We start from the raw sequence: 17,480 nt of genomic DNA on the forward strand, positions 1-17,480 counted from the left end.
TAGGCATTAATAGTACAACTATCAATAACTAAAAGTGATGTATGCAAATTGGTTGTGGTAATATCAAGTTGCAAATGGTTGGGCAGATTATAGGGAGGGTTAGGACTTTTTTGCTGTTCGAAAATTTTAAGTCTTTGGAATGTAAAAAATAATGGGGACATTCAGATTTTCTCACATTCTAGAACGCAAGGTGTCTTAATAAGACATTTTATGGAGAGGCATTTCACTGAATGTACGTATGTATCCTTGATTGGGCCTTGTGGGTGCTCCCAGTGTCTGCCCCTTTTTCTTAATTTTAGTTTTAATAAATCATTTCTAAATTAAGAAGTAATGGATATGTTTTGATGTTTGTAGGAGTTGAGATGAAGGGCCTCCTATTGAGGTCTTTTGGGGATGTGTTCACATGCCAACTTTTTTATGCTTTATACATAAATATTATGAAGTGATTACGTTATATTTTATGAGAATTAGAGGTAGGAGGGTGATTTATCCTTTCCAATGGGTAGATTAGATAGGTTGGATCAGATTTATCTATTACTTCTGTCTTCCTCAGACTTCTTGACTCCTACTTGTTTTGTGCATTGTTCCCAGATATCAAATGATTTTAACTATATTGCAATTCCAGTATGAACATTAATATCATATCATTTTATCTGTTATGAATATGTTGTAATATGAGTATTATGTCATGTGTCATTTGTATTTCATGTCTTCCATACAGTATCTAAATTACAATGTGTGTGTGTGTCCATGTGTAGTGTTCTTGTAGACTGACTTGTGAATGCCTGAATCTTTGTCATACACCATTGAGCTCCAACCTCCATAACTTCACGAAACATGGGATGACTAGATAAAAAATTGTCTTCAAGCACAAAATCTGAGTCATTTTATATTTACATGAAAATTTGTTTCAACAATACTCTGCTTGAATTCATTTTTTTTCATTTTGACCTATTCTATTTCCTTGGGTCCTCCATGATTTCTTTTTCAAAATTTCTGCCCACTAGTCAACATTGCTTTCTTTGTCTGAAGATTTAACCTGCTTGTTGTACTCCCTTTCTTCTCCATCCTTCCATCCTTCTGTCCCTTCTATTTCCATCCCTTACCCTTTCTCTTTGTCATTGTGAGATTTGTTTCAACTTGTTTGAGTTTGGTTTTGACTGGTTAATATTCTGGATTACCTTTTGAAATAGACATTGTTGAACCTGCCACCATGGGACTTCTTATAGGAAATATTTAAATTTCGAAGTGTTTATTTTCCGCTGTTTCAGTCAGGGACTGGGTTAGGATATAATGTGGGCATTATTTTGAGACGACTCAGCACAACTAGGCAACCTGATTTTTGATTTAAACTTTCAACAAAACCTTGAAACCTGGAGAAAAGTGTCATAAATTATTTTACCAAAAACATGAATGTTTATAATATTTGGCCTAGATTTGGGTAGACTTGGTCCAACTTGTGTTGACTATGTGAAACAAATTTATAGGTCTCGTATATGTTAATGTTTTGCCCAAAAATAATGATAAACAGCAATAAAGAAATAAAATAGTCACAAAAAGACACAAGACATTTTATTTGGGAAAACCCTTCAACTTGAAGGGAAAAACCCAGCCACACCATAAAAACGTTTCTTTTATTGATATAAAAATGTTCAAGTACAATGCCTTTTTACTTGATACAATTATGTCAACACACAAGGCAATCTTGTATTTATATAATTGAAAGACTCTTCATATCACAACCAAAGGTCTCTCCAATTTCCAAATGCAAGTTTCTTCATATTTCCAAACGCATGGCTCTTTGCATGACACGTCTCTTCATATAATATTATCTCGAATATTATCATAAATATCTTCTCAGCTGTAAACATAATCCTTAGATATTATCTCAATTTCAATATTCATTGCATAAATAAAGATAAAGTTTGCTATCACAGTTGCAATCTTCAACACTCCCTCTTAACAAGAGAGATCTTTAGTATGGCTAGCACACATAGCTACAACCAAAGTTTTCAATGATAAATTCTCATCACATAGATCTTTAGTATGGCTGGCACACATAGCTGCAACCAAAGATTCCCATGTGTGTGACAATAAGATAGCTGATTGTAGAGAGCTTTAGTAGTAACACCGCCACATAAGCTTGCAAATAATTAGTTGAAACCTCTCTCTGAATCCAAATAGTCTCCCTTTGAATATTATTTCCTGTGTATGATCTTTCTCTTTCAATATATGCATCATCAATTTAATCAAAGACTACAAGCTTCGTCCTCATATAGTCTGCATAATCTCTCATTATCCCATTGCATCCTGCAACCAGGAGAGATTAATAATGCTCATAAGGTCAACCTCATAGAGATCAATGCAAAGGTATACACCATTTCCAGTTATGTAACAAAAAATCATAATCATAGAATACTTATCTCGTTGTAGTGAGATCTATGAAAGGAAATTGCTGCCTTTTAAATCCTCTGCAACTCGTAGAAGCTCTGCAGTCTTAGTAACATATAATCCTTGGGACAGGCTAATCTCTAGACAAAATGCACTAAAGACAAAACAAAGTCAAGCTTTTTTTTACCAGATTCACGAAAATGTAGTGATTTTTTTTCAATTTTTTTTGTTGTTTTCGACTACAAACTATGCAGATCATGAAGATCAAATGCTGAAATTTTTGGAAAAATCCATGATGTTTTCGTTTTTTTGAAAATTGGTCAACTGTACAGTTTGTAGGGAGGATAGCCGCATCCATAATCCTCAGGTATGAGCAACTAAGACAAGGCCAAATTGGTTGGGTACACTGAGTGCCTTTAGTGGGACACACTTGGTGTCAAACTTATCCTTAGATGAAGTGAAGGGAATCAAAACTCCATTCCGCTGAAAATAATGTCATCCATAGCCTCTCTCTGCCATTCCTTGATTTCCATTTTACCCAGAGAAGTAAATTTATAAGATGAAGTCTTCTAAACAGAATACAGAATTAATGACTATGCTGCAAATATTTAGAGGATCAAAAAGATTGCAGGTGAAAAGATCCTTGAGACAATAATATAAAAGGCATACATCTCACAACAAAGTTCCCTTGACTTAGAAAGGAGTGAACGCTGTTCGGAAAATTTCCCCACAGAATTACTTGACAAGTCTAAAACTGCCAACATTAACTGTCTTTAGCAAGATAACAAGTCAATTAAGCATTGGTTGCTAGACTCAAAAACAAATACTGACAATCATCATATTGTGCGAAGACTAAATGCAAAGTAGAATGTAAGAAACCTGGTACTCTGCCAGAACTTCATAGAGAATCACCATGCAAATAATAGTATTGACAATCTTGCTACATACACAATAGCACCTGATAATTATAACCACACTATCTTACAGGCAACAAAACCTGTCAGTCTATGACACAAAATAATTCTGATAAGCACTCTAAGTGAATTGAGATATGTACATACAGTCTTGTAACCTTCCACTTGCATACACCATATTACTCACCCATCCAAAAATGATACTGATATTTGTCAAATATCTGAGGTAAAATTGTTTCCAAAAGAGGACAAAAATGAATACCAATTGATGGTAGTTACCAAGAGAAAGAAGAAGTGAATAGCCCAATGGTGATAGAAGAAGAATCATTGCGAAAATTACAGAGCGAACTAATGTCAAGAATTAATACTTGAACATGAATAACAAGAGAAGGCCGATAATAATAGCCATCATGAAAAACGGTATGCGTTGGATGCCAAGTTATTAAAAAAAAAACCAATCGTCACTGCCGGCAAGGATGAAAGCATGAACAAAATGCCACGATAGATGCCGAGGGAGAAAACAATTGAAGTAAAGATGACTTCATACAATGAATACAAATGGTGCCATATATGACGCATACTGGTCTTAATGTTTATGAGAGTCCAAGTAGCGTAAATGGACTGACTGCTAGTAGACTCAACAACCATATCTTCAACCTTGTAATCAATGGCAGAAGGCTTAGGGGGTCCTGCCTTGGTGGTAATGTTATAAGTGGTGACGATCATGTTGCCATTGGAGTGCTTGAAGGCGATCACGGATCAAATCCTGACCATCCCAGCGTCTGCAGGATTGATCTAATCTACCCACCCATTCAAAGCCTTGAGCTTCACAGTGAAGGCCATTTTCTTGCTCCCCTTCTCGGGATTGTACTACCATGCAAAATTCTTGCTCAATTGCTTTAGGGTCTGGCAGCTGCCAAACAATCTGTTGCTGCTGCTAAATGACTTTGTGCATGTCAATTGAGCCCCTGTTGATGCCGATGCCGATGCCGATGCCATTGCCATCACTACACAAAGTAGCGCAAAGAATTTGCCATTTGTCACGGATAGAAGCTTTCCTTACTTTCACAGGAACAAAACTTCTTAATGCAAATCAATCCCAATATACAGACAGTAAGGTCCGATGTCCTCCAGATATGATACATAATGAAAGCTCAACAAAGAATCAATATTTGAAGGCACAATTCCAGTACTGATTGCTAAACAATCTCAGACTTGAAATATGAAATTTTAAAGCCCACACCCCACTATCTTTCTTAGTTTGCAGCCAAAATATGAAGCTTTCCACAGCTGGTGAATTAGCATGACCCGTCTACTCGATGTTCATAGGCTCATGATAAACTCCCAACCTCGGTTCCTTTTTTTGGTAAAATAACAACTCGAAAATTGTCCAATGTAAAAACTCCCAGCATGAAGGTGACATGCACAGTGTCATCAAGGAACCAAAATGGTGAGATGGCAATCATAATTAAAATGTCTCTATCGTAGTTTCGTAGTTACTATATACATCATATATAGGTACTTCTGAAAATTCGCAAGATATTTGCAATAGATACATGAGCTAGAGAAAAGAGGCTTTTTAAATTTCTGTTATTTAATCTGGTTCTGCTAGCATGCTAATGTTTTTGCAGTTTTGCCCAGAAGTAATGATAAACAACAATAAAGAAATAAATTAGGCACAAAAGACATAACATCTTATCTTGGGAAAACCCTTCAACTTGAAGGGACAAATCCAGACACACCAGGAAAATATCTCTTTTATTGATATAAAAGTGTTCAAGTACAATGCCTTTTTACTTGATACAAAAATGTCAACAAGGCAATTGTGTGTGTCTCTATATATATATATATAAAATTGAGAGACTCTTCATATCACAACTGAAGGTCTCTCCAATTTCCAAATACGCGTTTCTTCATATTTCCAAACGCATTACTCTTTGTATGACACATGTCTCTTCATATAATATTTTCTCAAATATTCTGATAAATATCTTCTCCAGCTGCAAACATAATCCATAGGTATTATCTCAATTTCAATATATATAACAAAAACAGAGATAAAGATCTCTGTCAAAGCCACAATATTCAACAGTTTAAGCCTGCTTGATCTGGGCTCACCAGGAGGCTAAGGCAGGAATATCGGAATTAGTGGCTTTCTATCCTTTTTCTTTTTTCTTTTTAAATGGTGAAATCTTGGATGAGCTTATGCTATGCTATTGACACAATACTTTATCTTAAGATTTTTCAACTTGGTTCATGCTCAAATGCATGTGATAGGCATTACACAATAACCTCACCACATGCCTACTAGAGTGATGAACTGCCTTATTGTGGTGAAGGATATTTGAACCTGAGTCATAGTCTCGTTAGAGTTATAATTTTTATTTTTCAGGAAGCATAAAACAAGCAGTGTAAGGAAGGCTTCCTTCTAACATAAATTAAACTCTAGAATTCTAACAATTGGTTTGTGGAATGCAAACAGCCTTAAAATAGAACTTGTCTTTTTGTACGTGGCTTTGGGTACAAAGCTTATCAGAACTTCTACACAATACAAGAGACTTATAGATTTTTCTCTTGAAGACTAACAACTACAACAGCTAACAAATGCTTACATCTCTAGGAAGACTTGGAGACTAAAAAGTATTTATAGAATGCAAAGATTGAATTCAATTCAACAGACAAAATATATTAGAAATTGAGAAGGCGATTTGCGCTCAAAGCTGCAAATCCTGAATCAGTAAGTACTACAGTACAGAGCTTGCCATAGGTATTCAATTCACAAGACCACAATATCACAAAAACACACGAAGGCATAAAAATTTCTATCTTATAAGATCTAAGTGCTAATAGCACTTATTCATGAATTTTTACAATGCTATGGCTGCTTAAGTCATGTTATTTATTCATGATAGATACACTAATAAATAACTAAAATTCTTGATTAAAAATAGCTCACTTGCAAACCAAGTCGGTCTTAATGCAAAACTGTCTAAAATGGTTTGTCTAGAACGAGGACATGTTTAGATAAATTTTATCTAAAAGTATCACATCGTATGCTAACCTTCTAGAAGGTGTTCTGAAAACAGCCATCCTCCACCAATATCCACAATAAAATAGCTGATCAGCAAACTTGCAAATTTGATGTTTTGAACTTAAGCCTTGTCATGTATGACCCTTGATAATCTTTCCTTAGAACAAGTGCTTGACAAAACCCTCCACATGACTTAATTTAATGAACATTAATGATTAAACTATTGATATTGGAATACCTTGAATGCAGAGCACAGGAAGTGATAAATGTCATTGTAGTATGTTACTTTTTTATTGTCCCTGCTGAAAATTGCTAGCAGACCTACTTTGATTACTCTATTTGTGGTGCAATTTCAGTTCATGAAATAGTGTTCTTGCTATCTTAATAACAAGTGCAGTTTTCCTGCAGTTGTATGATGAAGAATAGTTGTAAGAAATCTTCAAGATATTTCGTATAGACCTTCTGTAAATACTTTTTCTGGTGAGCAATGATAATACAGCTCTTCACAACTGGCTGAATCTGAGGCCTACGACTTCAGCTTAATAGCTATTTCTATAGATGTTCAGAAACACAAGCTAGACGAAGATGTAATGCTGCTATTCCTGCAATAAAACCAATTGAACCCTCCAATGGCATCTAGGAAACTGGACCTATCTAAAATTTGCTGAAAATACTTTGATTAAGAATGTGAGGAATGAGCATGTAACACCAAATTACTTCTGACAGAAAATACCAAGGTGTACTCTCCCATATGAAATGTCTGTTTATGTGTTTTCAGGCAAACTGGAACCTTCTATATCTGGCAAACACCTCGACAGTAAATGACATCTTTGTTCAATTTTGCTACTTTAAGGACAAAGGTACATAAGGAGCATATATTTCTATGGGTGACCACTTTTCTGTGTTTAAAACTCTGCTCGAAAATGGCAATGACATACACTTCAACTTTAGTACAAGACACCATCACGCATGTGTTTGAGTGACTTAGCTCTATTTTTTTGTTTTTTCTTGAATTTTTGTGTAAAAGTTAAAACTCTTAACAGTGCCTGCCTGGTTTGAACTTTTGTCTGATGTTTTGTTCTTCAATCTTTTGGCTATTTGGCCTTATGGCATTTTTTGCAGGTCTTGTAATATATTCATTTCTAACAAGCATTCTGCCAATTTTGCCGAGCTGTGTGATTCTACAGTTCTCTGGCCATTTTTTGTGTTTGACAATCCTGATCATTTTTCTCAGGGCTTGCATGTCAGATTTTTTTGACAACATGCTTAAGACTGCATAAACTTGACCACTTTCTGTCCGAGCAAACTCTTTTTGCTTTTGCTTCTTTTCTTGATCATGTTTTTGTTCTTTGGCAAACCTATTGTTGAAAACCACTGTACGTGGGAGCATCAATTCTGTATCATGTTCCTTTTTAGGAATGTTTTTGCATACGCCAAAATATTGCAGATTAGTAATATCTGCAGGGATGCCATTTTCAGCTCTTTTGTAACATGGCTTACTGCTGATAACAAACCCTTAACTCTTTGAGGTTGCTCATAGTGTTTTTCAAATTAAATAATCCATTCTTTTCAATAAAGAGTTTCAATCACGGCACTCTCTTTCTTATTGAGGAACTCTGATATTTCCTTGGGCAAATTGAACACTTGTAATTGTGAGAAACAAGGATTTAACTGTAGCTCATTAAATAAGAGCTGAATTTCTTAGACTTAAAATATGAACTCCATATGAATTTTTTTTATGGGTACAAGAAGTTCTACAAGTATTTCCGTTACTTTTATGTCACAGCCCTTGAACAAACATCCATCTTCCTGTATTACAGTGGCTCATCCGTTTTAACTTGGAATTCAGAGAGAACTTGGTTAGTTAAATTGCCTATGCTTATTTCTAAGGTTATTTGGAAAACCCTAAAGCATTTCAAGTAGATGCTCTGATTATTGAAATATTATCTGAAATAGTAATATGTCGCTCTTGTATCCTCTCATTGATTATTCGCACTTCCATTCCAGATAAATTAAAATGTATTGCATTTAAGTAGTAGTTGTAGTTGTATGATAGTTCTCCATGTTTTTTGATAAAAGACAGAGACGAGGATTTGTTTGTGTACCTTTGAGGCATTCTAATAGCTTTTTTTTGGGTACATGCAGGAGCACTGTTATTTTTTGCTTTGTTAGGACTCTCTGGTTGCTTCATAACTTGTTATGACCGTCGTGTGCGTAATGATTTAGCGCAACCCTGTCTGGAATTATGCCTATGCTGTTGCCATCCAGGGTATAACAATTTTTTTTTGTGTTGTTTTAATTGTGAATTCCCTTTAAGCTTAATCTGTTCCTAATTTTGTGTGGCTCATTTTTTTAGTTGATGATGTGTCTGCATATGTTTTTAAAAAGGTTTAAGAGAGATACAGAGTGGCAGACTGCTAGAATATAATTTGACAAATGTCAAAGAGGATGTATGAATCCCAAGGAAAAGATCACATATGGGTGTTGCAGACAGTAATTTTCTAAGATAGTTCACATACTTTTTCATAGTTTATAAAAGAATATGGATAAGAATGTCATTCATGATTTTGGATTCTGTTTATTCATCAAGGAATGCCCAGCCATTAACCGAAACCCCCTCACCTTAAAAAAACAAAAAAATGCCTATGTTTTTTTAATAGGTGCAACTTCTAGATGGACATTATAAAACTATAAATTACTGTGTTTAACTGTTAATGGCTTCCACTCTTCATGTTCATTTCTTCTTTTTGAGAGGAAATCACTTTCAGATATTGGTAGTCGGCGTTGGCAATTATGGCAATTATGCAATGTGCATTTGAAATTGAAATTGAAGGTACATTGTGATTGCTTACTTTCTATATGTATATGCATGATTGGTCACAGGTTTAAGAAGACATTATTTTTGAAATAATTTAAATTTCATTTTTAAATATTCATATGTAATATAGTCTAGAATGCAACACAATTTCTTTTCTTAGTTTTACACAATAAACAATTATATCATATAATATGAAGTTACTTTCACATTTCATGATGTGAAAGTACATTCACATCAAGATAACATCAATATATAGATCCAATAAGAACAGTACATCCATTCAACAGGTACAATATTCACTAACACATTGAGTCACAACTAAAACCAAGAATAGTATATGACAAATAAGGAACATGCCAATCCACCACAGATGCAATGCTTTTCCAATATGATGATACAATATACAGTTGTCACTAGTCCAATTGCAATTACTCATTTCTGGGTCTTGCTGCAGATAGAGAAGGTATCCTTCCCATCCATTAGTTGCACTTGATGTGTACAAATGGATAATCTATATGCAATGAAGTGTAGAAACAAACATAGTGATTATCCTAATTTCTTTCCCTTTTTAACACAAACATATATCCATAAAAATAACCTGTACATCCTAGCCACACTATTCCAATTTCACAGCACAAGCCCACATCATAAACAACTTCACAATATGAAATATAAAGACAACCAAGATTTCACAACATACTGCACCACATCAGTATCAACATCAAGAAACTTATAATTTAATGTTACAAGACTCGGACTCACCTTAGTCATGGCAAGCTGATTTTTGATTTGGAATGGGAGTCTTTTCTTAGATTCAGCCAAGACTCTGAAGATTGAAAAAAACTATAGACTTAAAGGGTTTAAATTTTTTTTATTGCACCTTTTAATAAGCAAACTTTAAAGAGACAATATGTTAATCAAATAGAAGCTCTACTTTGATGAAAAACGCAAGTATACTTCAATCATGAGATTTATGACTACAAAAGTGGATTTTAGTTGAGGGAAACATTTATTTTATTATATAAATTGAATCAAGTGTTTAAGGTGCAGACAACTCATAGATTATAATATCCATTGCATTAGAAACAAAAATCACAATATGCAGTCGTGAGCTATGCTAGAAAGCAGCTTGCATCCTTGAGCCTGGCATTACTAGCTCTGGACTCATGTGCATTTATCTTAGAAAAATCTTCAAATGCTGCTACAGCCTTAGGAGCATTATGTAGGATAGGTTTTGATTTAGCAAACCAGAAGTACTAATTTAATTAAATTGGGAAAACATTAACAAAAATGTTGCTCTTCTATCCAATCTAGCCCAAAAGGTTCTTTAAAAGAAAAAATCTATAGTAGGGATTTGTTTGTAGCATCCTAGTGGGGATCAAAGGTTAACGCTCCTTTGTGGGCGTTTAGGAGAAATGTCACTTATCGATTTTTGGGGCAATTAGCCTCCTAGGATTTGGATGCAGCACCCCTGGTCCCTTCCCTATCACAAGGCTTAAAGATCCCACCATTAGGACCAAATTAAAGTTTTTTGAGACCGCAGAAATTGTCATGGTGCATGCCATTTCTTATAATTTTATCAATTTTAACCATTCTCCAACCGTCCTATAAACCTTGTATTTTAAGTTTTTTAATATTCTATATATATATATATATATATTTCAATATTACTTATTGCAGTTGAGTCTACCCCTTAGGATTGACTAGGTACCCAGGGTTAGTGAGTTTCTAAGGTCCATTTAATGTTGATTTCCGTTGTACTTGTTCAGCCTTGGTCCATTTCTATGGATCCCTTTTGTATCCTAACCACGCTAAGGTCCATTTCCAAAGAGTTTTATAAATTTCACTCAATAAGAATGAAGGTAAACTATATCACCCATAGACCACACGAGTATTAGCACATGTAAACTTATAAAATAGTCCATAGGGTTTCAATGGAGAATGTATTAGCTATAATGTTGGGAAGCAACTAATAATGTGCAAACAACTTGTGTGTCGTCTACCAGTGAGAGCACAAAGAGCTGGTATGGTGTGATATTCATATATTTAGAAAAGTAGGCCCCGTTCTTGCAACTAGAAAACCCTAAGTCTGTGTCATAAACATATCTTCCTTTGAGTCGCTGTTGATAAAGGAACTCTTGATGTCTATTTGATGATCTTTTGGCTTTCTAACCAACTATGCCGCCATGGTCAAAACTATGTTTCCATTGTCAAAACTTGGCAGATGCTGCTTGTTGTCTTGCATTTTGTCACCACAAAATGTTGGTAACAATACGAAACTTTCTCAAACTAGTTTCGCATCTCTCGAAGTTGAATTTGATTTTCAATTGTTTAATGTTGATCAATCCATCAATTTCAATTCGTATATCAAATCATTTTACTGAAGGCTTGCCTCAAGTCTTTTTTGTTTTGCTTTTTGTCAAGCCTTTGCTTGATTTTTGAGGCCTTCATCTTCCTTTTCTTTGCTTTTGAGTTTGCGTTTGTTGGGTTTTAGTCCTGGTATTGCTCATGTCATGGCTTTTGGTTTCCTCTTTGATTTGGTCTAACCTAGAGCGTAATCGAAGTTGTTAGTCAAGAGTTATGACCGCTTTAGTGCCTCAAAAGTGGACCTTTTTGTTGCAACGACACGAATTAAAAATATTATGTTATATGTTTAATTTGACATTCACTTTTTGAAAAATATAACTTAACTTCACTTTATGTTATGTTTTTAAGGTACTTTATCATTTAAATTTTCACTTAAACTAACTATAGTGCACTTTATGTTATAATTTTAAGTTGAGTTATTTTTTGATTTTTCACTTAAAGTAACTATATAAACTATATAGTTTCAGTTTAATTTTTGATATTTAAATCAAATGGTCATTTAAATGTTACTTTTTAAATGATATTTATGTGTTATATTTTTAATATGATATATAAATATGGTTTATGTCCCATTAAAGTAACATTTTAATGAAATTAGATTGATATATGTTTATTAAATGACTTTAACTTATCAAAAATGGACATTTTATATGCTATTACATGTAAAATCCATCAAAAGTGGACATTTTACATGTCACTGCATATAAAGTTCAACTTAAAAGCATAAGACTATCAAAAGTGGACCTTTTTGGTGTCATTACACCAAAAATGTGAGCTTTCACTTGAAATGTGTCATTGCATCAAAAACATGAGCTTTCACTTAAAATATGCTTTCATGTTGAATCACTAGTCATGGAACATGGATCAATGAGTTTGACTCAAAAATCGCATAGTTAAATCCTGATAGCAATATCACAATTTGACTTGCGGTGGAAATTTTCTCCTACTTATCAATTGATGAGCTTAAGGGGCTTTCTAATGAATGGTTTTTGCAAATGGGTTTGCAAGCTTTAGGTTTAACCATGGAGGAAATTTTTGTATTTAAGCGCGCTCAGATTGGAGTAGTACTAGGATGGGTGACCTCCTGGGAAGTCCCCGTGCTTCACCCCTGTGAGCATCACCTAGATCCAATGAGTGCTAAGTGTTCCATTTTTTCTCATGAGAGATGGATTCATGTTGAATCACTACTCATGAAACATGGGTCAATGAGTTTGACTCAAAAATCACACAGTTAAATCCTGATAGCAATATCACAACTTGACTTGTTGTGGAAATTATCTCCTACTTATCAATATGCAATCGTCCCTAAAAGGTTTGATTTTAACCAAGTGCATGTTTTAAAATGTGTCATGCCTCCAAAAAGGTGCAAGTTGCCTTATGGGGAGTTTTAAAAATATGCATTCCATCTTAAAAGGTCCGATTTACATTTTGTGCATATTTTAAAACATGTTATGCCTCCTAAAAAGTCCGATTTTGGAAGAACACATGTAATGGGCCTTCAAGAACCCAATTTTGGAGATTGTGAGAGATTTACTTGATGGTTTTGTATGAGATTTTCTCCAATAGGGTAATTATGGCTTGGCAATGGATTTTGTAACATAAAAAATTGATTCATCTTGCTAAAAGACATTTTTCCAAGCTCTATGCTAGGGCACATTTTTAGTAAAAATTCCAAATAAATTCGTTTTTGGCCCACATTTTTGCTTAAGAAGGAATTGTTTTAGCATATTTTGGTGTTCTTGCATTTTGGTACATGTTTTGGTGTTTAATAACCAAAATGTGTTGATCTCATGCTTTTGGGAAAAACCTTTTTTGCTAAAAATGTCCCATATGCATGCAATAAAAAACGTTGGATATTAGAGCAATGATAGGGTACATTTTTGGCATCGAACACTAAAAATGCCTTGTTTTCTGCCTTATCCATTTTGATTTGCAAAGTTTGAAAGATTCAAAGTCTATTTTGAAGAAGTTTTCATCATTAGAGCATTTTTCTCCACCATTTTTGGCGCTTAATTTTCGTGTAAGTGGATGATTTCTTCCTTGCTATTTAATTTGTGCTTATCTTGTTGATTTTATGCACATTATTGCTTGATGATTGCCACTTGTTGAAGTTGATACCATGGAAAGTGCATTTTTCCTTTAAAAATGAAGAAATTGTTCATTTTCATGTTTTTGGTTTTTCCCCAAACTCCAAGTTTGAATTTGTGTATTGAAGTGCTTTGCATCTTGACATGTTTGAGTAACTTTCCAAAGGTACGTTTTTCTTTTGAGTTTTTGTGTTGTTTGCTTGCTTTCCGGTTTTCTCCACTTTGGAGAAGTTACAAGTGCTTTCCCAAAATCGTGTTTCATTTCATGCGAAAGCATCATCATATTTCACTTCCATCTTCCATGTCACAATGCATCACATCTCATCCGACAAATGCAATTACATGTTTTCCATCTCATTCACCATCTGTGCATGTATGCAATCCCATATTTTGCTTCCATTTTCACTCATCTCACTTTTCACATCCACTCACATGGCACAATTACACGAAAAACCTTACGTGTAATAGCATTTCAAAATCCTGATTTTGACTTAGTCACTTTTTGGAAAGTCAAAAAGATGTCATTTTCATTTTCCATGTACTTTGACTTCACCTTTTCACCAAAGATGACTATTAAGTTCATTATCTCTCTTCCATTTTCCATTTCCATCTCTTCATATGCATTTGCGCCTTCATGAGAAAATACATGTTTCCGCATCTTTCCATGCTTCACACCTCACTCATTACCTGTACTTATATGTAAAGTGCATCCTCCATCCATATTCACATTTCCATCTCATCCTTCGTCCCTTGTTACATGTTGCACTTACGTGTACTCATTATGCAATAATGCCTTGAAAACCTTAAGTCATGTTTGAAAATCAACAATCTTCATTCGCATGCATTCCCATACGCCAAACACTTTACTTCAAAAAAAAAGAAAAAAGAGTTAAAGGTGCTGATGGAAAGTTATTCCGAGTTTACATCTGGACACCACCAAGAAGGTTTTCAAAGTGTCAGAGACTCTAGTTTGTGCTGATCTACAAAGGAGAATTCATGACAATTTGAGCGAGAAAAGCTAGATCACATCAAGTTTTCAAATTACAACAGAAAATTCATCAAAGTTAGAGGTTATAAAAAACAACACCATGGTTATCAAGGTGAATGCAGCGGTACAAAATATAGGAACTCTTGATCTTGTGATCATTCGGGATAGCATCTCCAAGTACAAGGCCTTTCAGGACAATCCCTAAGATTGTTTCAATTCTCTTCCGTCTTTCTTTTTCTTCTTCTTTCATGTTTGTAATTGAAGAAAATGTGTTATATGAAAATGTGTAATTACATATAATACGACTTACAAATATAAAAGATGATGTGCGATTTGCATGTGTAGTTGCATGTTACCTTATAATTTCTCTTTTAGTAGTTAGTCCGGGTCAAAGTTGGTTGAGTTGCTCCCACTTTTTCGTCCATCTTTTTCTCAACTCCTGTGCCTATATAAAGGAGTACCCCCTCATTGTAAAAATCATCTTTATCTTTATGCAAAAGAGCTCTAGAGAAATTATGTCAGCAGAACTTTGTTTGTGTAGCACCATTTTGAGAGAAAAATGAATACAAAGGAGCATTTGAGACTTAACTTTGATTAAGTGAGATTGTTACTTGTATGAGTTATAAGTTTGTCTATAATTCATCTAAGTTATCTTTGATTCACGTTATCTTGTATTCTTGATAATTATATCTTGTGAATTGAATATAAAAGAGTTAAGAAACAATTGGAGCCGATGCTTTTACCAAGAGCAATTGTGGAAATATATAGTTAGAAGCTTTGTCTGTAGCTTATACTTTTTTCTTAATTCGCAAAATATTTAAGTTATTTTTACTTTTAGGAGTTTTTGTGCCCTAATTGTAAAGCTTTTCCATATAGAAGTACGATTGGACTTAGAGCCAAACTGGTATGCTTTCAGCTAGCCTTTGAGTTAGTGTTAGTTTATTGATACCACTATTTCCAGCTCTTGATAAGTGTAGTTAGAGATTCACCCTACCCATTACTTGCCCCACCACTAAGTGGATTCTTTCTTGAAAGTTAAGAAGAAAGGATATTGGTAACACCCATTTTACAAAATCTCTCGACTTCTTGCTTACCTTGAGTTGATCTAAAGAATAGTGAGAAGGGGGAGCCTTCCCTTTAAGGTAGGAGAGACTCTGTCTCACACGCTGTGATTGGTCATCCTATTTTGCGGCTAGATTTTTACTCAAAACTGTTGGTTGCTAAATATCCACCCAACATTGCTCATCTTTGCTGCAGAAAAGGTCTCTTTATAGTCAATGCATGCTTTCTATGAGAATGCTTTGGCTACCAATCATGCTTTGTTCTTGTCAAGTGTACCATTAGCGTTGTACTTGACATTGTAAATCCATTTGCAGCCAATGGATTTCGTTCTTGGTGAAGATCTAAAAGAACCCTAGTCTTATTTTTCAAAAGCCTATGATGTTCTCTTTCCATGACTTTCTCTCATTCAAGTTTAGTTTTGCTTCCTCAAATATTTTTGGCTTGTACTTCTTGAATGTTAGTCACAATAGAATAGTTAAGTATGCTTTTTCTTTTCCATTTGGATGATCTTCCCTTTATCATCTTGAATATCACCAATAGAATTTTATCATCACTTGGTCTGCTTGGTTCTCTGTCATTTGGATGTTGGTCTAGGTTTTCTTGAAGAAAGTCCTCTAGTATTGGTTGCTTGCTTGTAATAATCCCATTTTTGGATTCTCTAGCACTACAATTGGCTTTGTCCTTTTCGTTGAGTGTTAGCGTTGTTTAAGGTTTTTTTTGATGTTTCTAGTGAGCTTAGCTTTGCTCGAGGACACTTAGGCCATTTATTGAAGTGAATGTCAGCTTCTAGTTTGTTGTCCAAGAATCTTGGAGAGAGCATCTATTTATAGTAACTCACCAGGTCAGCTTTGTTTCCCATTATTTATTGTCAATATCACTCCTCTGCATTTAGAATTCAATTCCAGTGCTTCTCAATAGTTTCCATAAGTTGGGTGTAATATTGGCTCTATTTTAATTATTTTACTAAGGTTGTTAAACATTTAGTAAAATATTTTAAGAGCACCTCAGTGTTATAGCTTGTTGGAAATAGGATAAAATGTTTTAATTGATGTATGCTTGTTGAAGTGAATACAGTTCAGCAATAACAAAATAATGAAAGAAACCACTTTTTAGTGATACAGTTCAGCAATAACAAAATAATGAAAGAAACCACTTTTCAGGGATATAAGACTTTTCAGTGATTTATTTTGTATTTTCCGGAAAGCTTCTAGAAAAAAGTTTTTGGAGTTCATTTGGCATTGTATGGATTATTACATATTTTTTTAATGATGAAACCCTTTTGTTTTGGAGAGTGAACTCAGCTCATCTTAGCGTTCTCAAGGATGAAAACTCTCATGGATAAGCTTGATCACAGAGGTGATAGGTCCTTCCTAGTTAACATGGTGAGATTTAAACAAAGTCTCACCTTGGACGTAAGGATTGCAGATGTGATTTGAACACAAATTTCTGGTTTTTAGAGGTTCGAAGGTTGCTAGGTAAGAATTGGACGTCAATAATGAATAATATCATTGTGTGGGCAATTTAACTGTTGATACTAGGCATTCTTGAAGAGGTGTTGGACTCATTAATAATTGTGCTGGTTGATATTTGCTATAAAATTGGGCATTGCATTGTACTATGATTTTGGACTATTGGTAAATATTATAGCGTTGGGCATGATGGATCTGGGTGCCAAGTGAATAAATTTTTGGACATTTTGTTGAGTTTGGCATGGGAAGTCCTCTGAAGTGATTTATACATTCTTTAGTGTATAGTTTTGGAGACATGGATCTCATTGCATTGCTAGGAGCCTTATTATTGAGTGAGACATGAAGAGATGATA

General features: G+C 34.4%; 1 protein-coding gene across 2 annotated transcripts in view; it reads left to right on the forward strand.

Annotated features, from left to right (window-relative positions):
* Window positions 1-17,480, forward strand: part of LOC149542995 (RING/FYVE/PHD zinc finger superfamily protein) — a 257,051-nt gene that overhangs the window by 112,591 nt on the left and 126,980 nt on the right. For both annotated transcript variants that reach the window (XM_089797914.1, XM_089797915.1), the window contains exon 5: window positions 8,482-8,605. In XM_089797914.1, coding sequence (XP_089654040.1) covers window positions 8,482-8,605 — 124 coding nt within the window. The remainder of the gene's footprint in view (window positions 1-8,481; window positions 8,606-17,480) is intronic.

The sequence above is a fragment of the Cupressus sempervirens genome, chromosome 8 (assembly GCF_028749045.1).
Source record: "Cupressus sempervirens isolate cs-2001-9-10 chromosome 8, ASM2874904v1, whole genome shotgun sequence".
In the NCBI taxonomy this organism is placed as follows: Eukaryota; Viridiplantae; Streptophyta; class Pinopsida; order Cupressales; family Cupressaceae; genus Cupressus; species Cupressus sempervirens.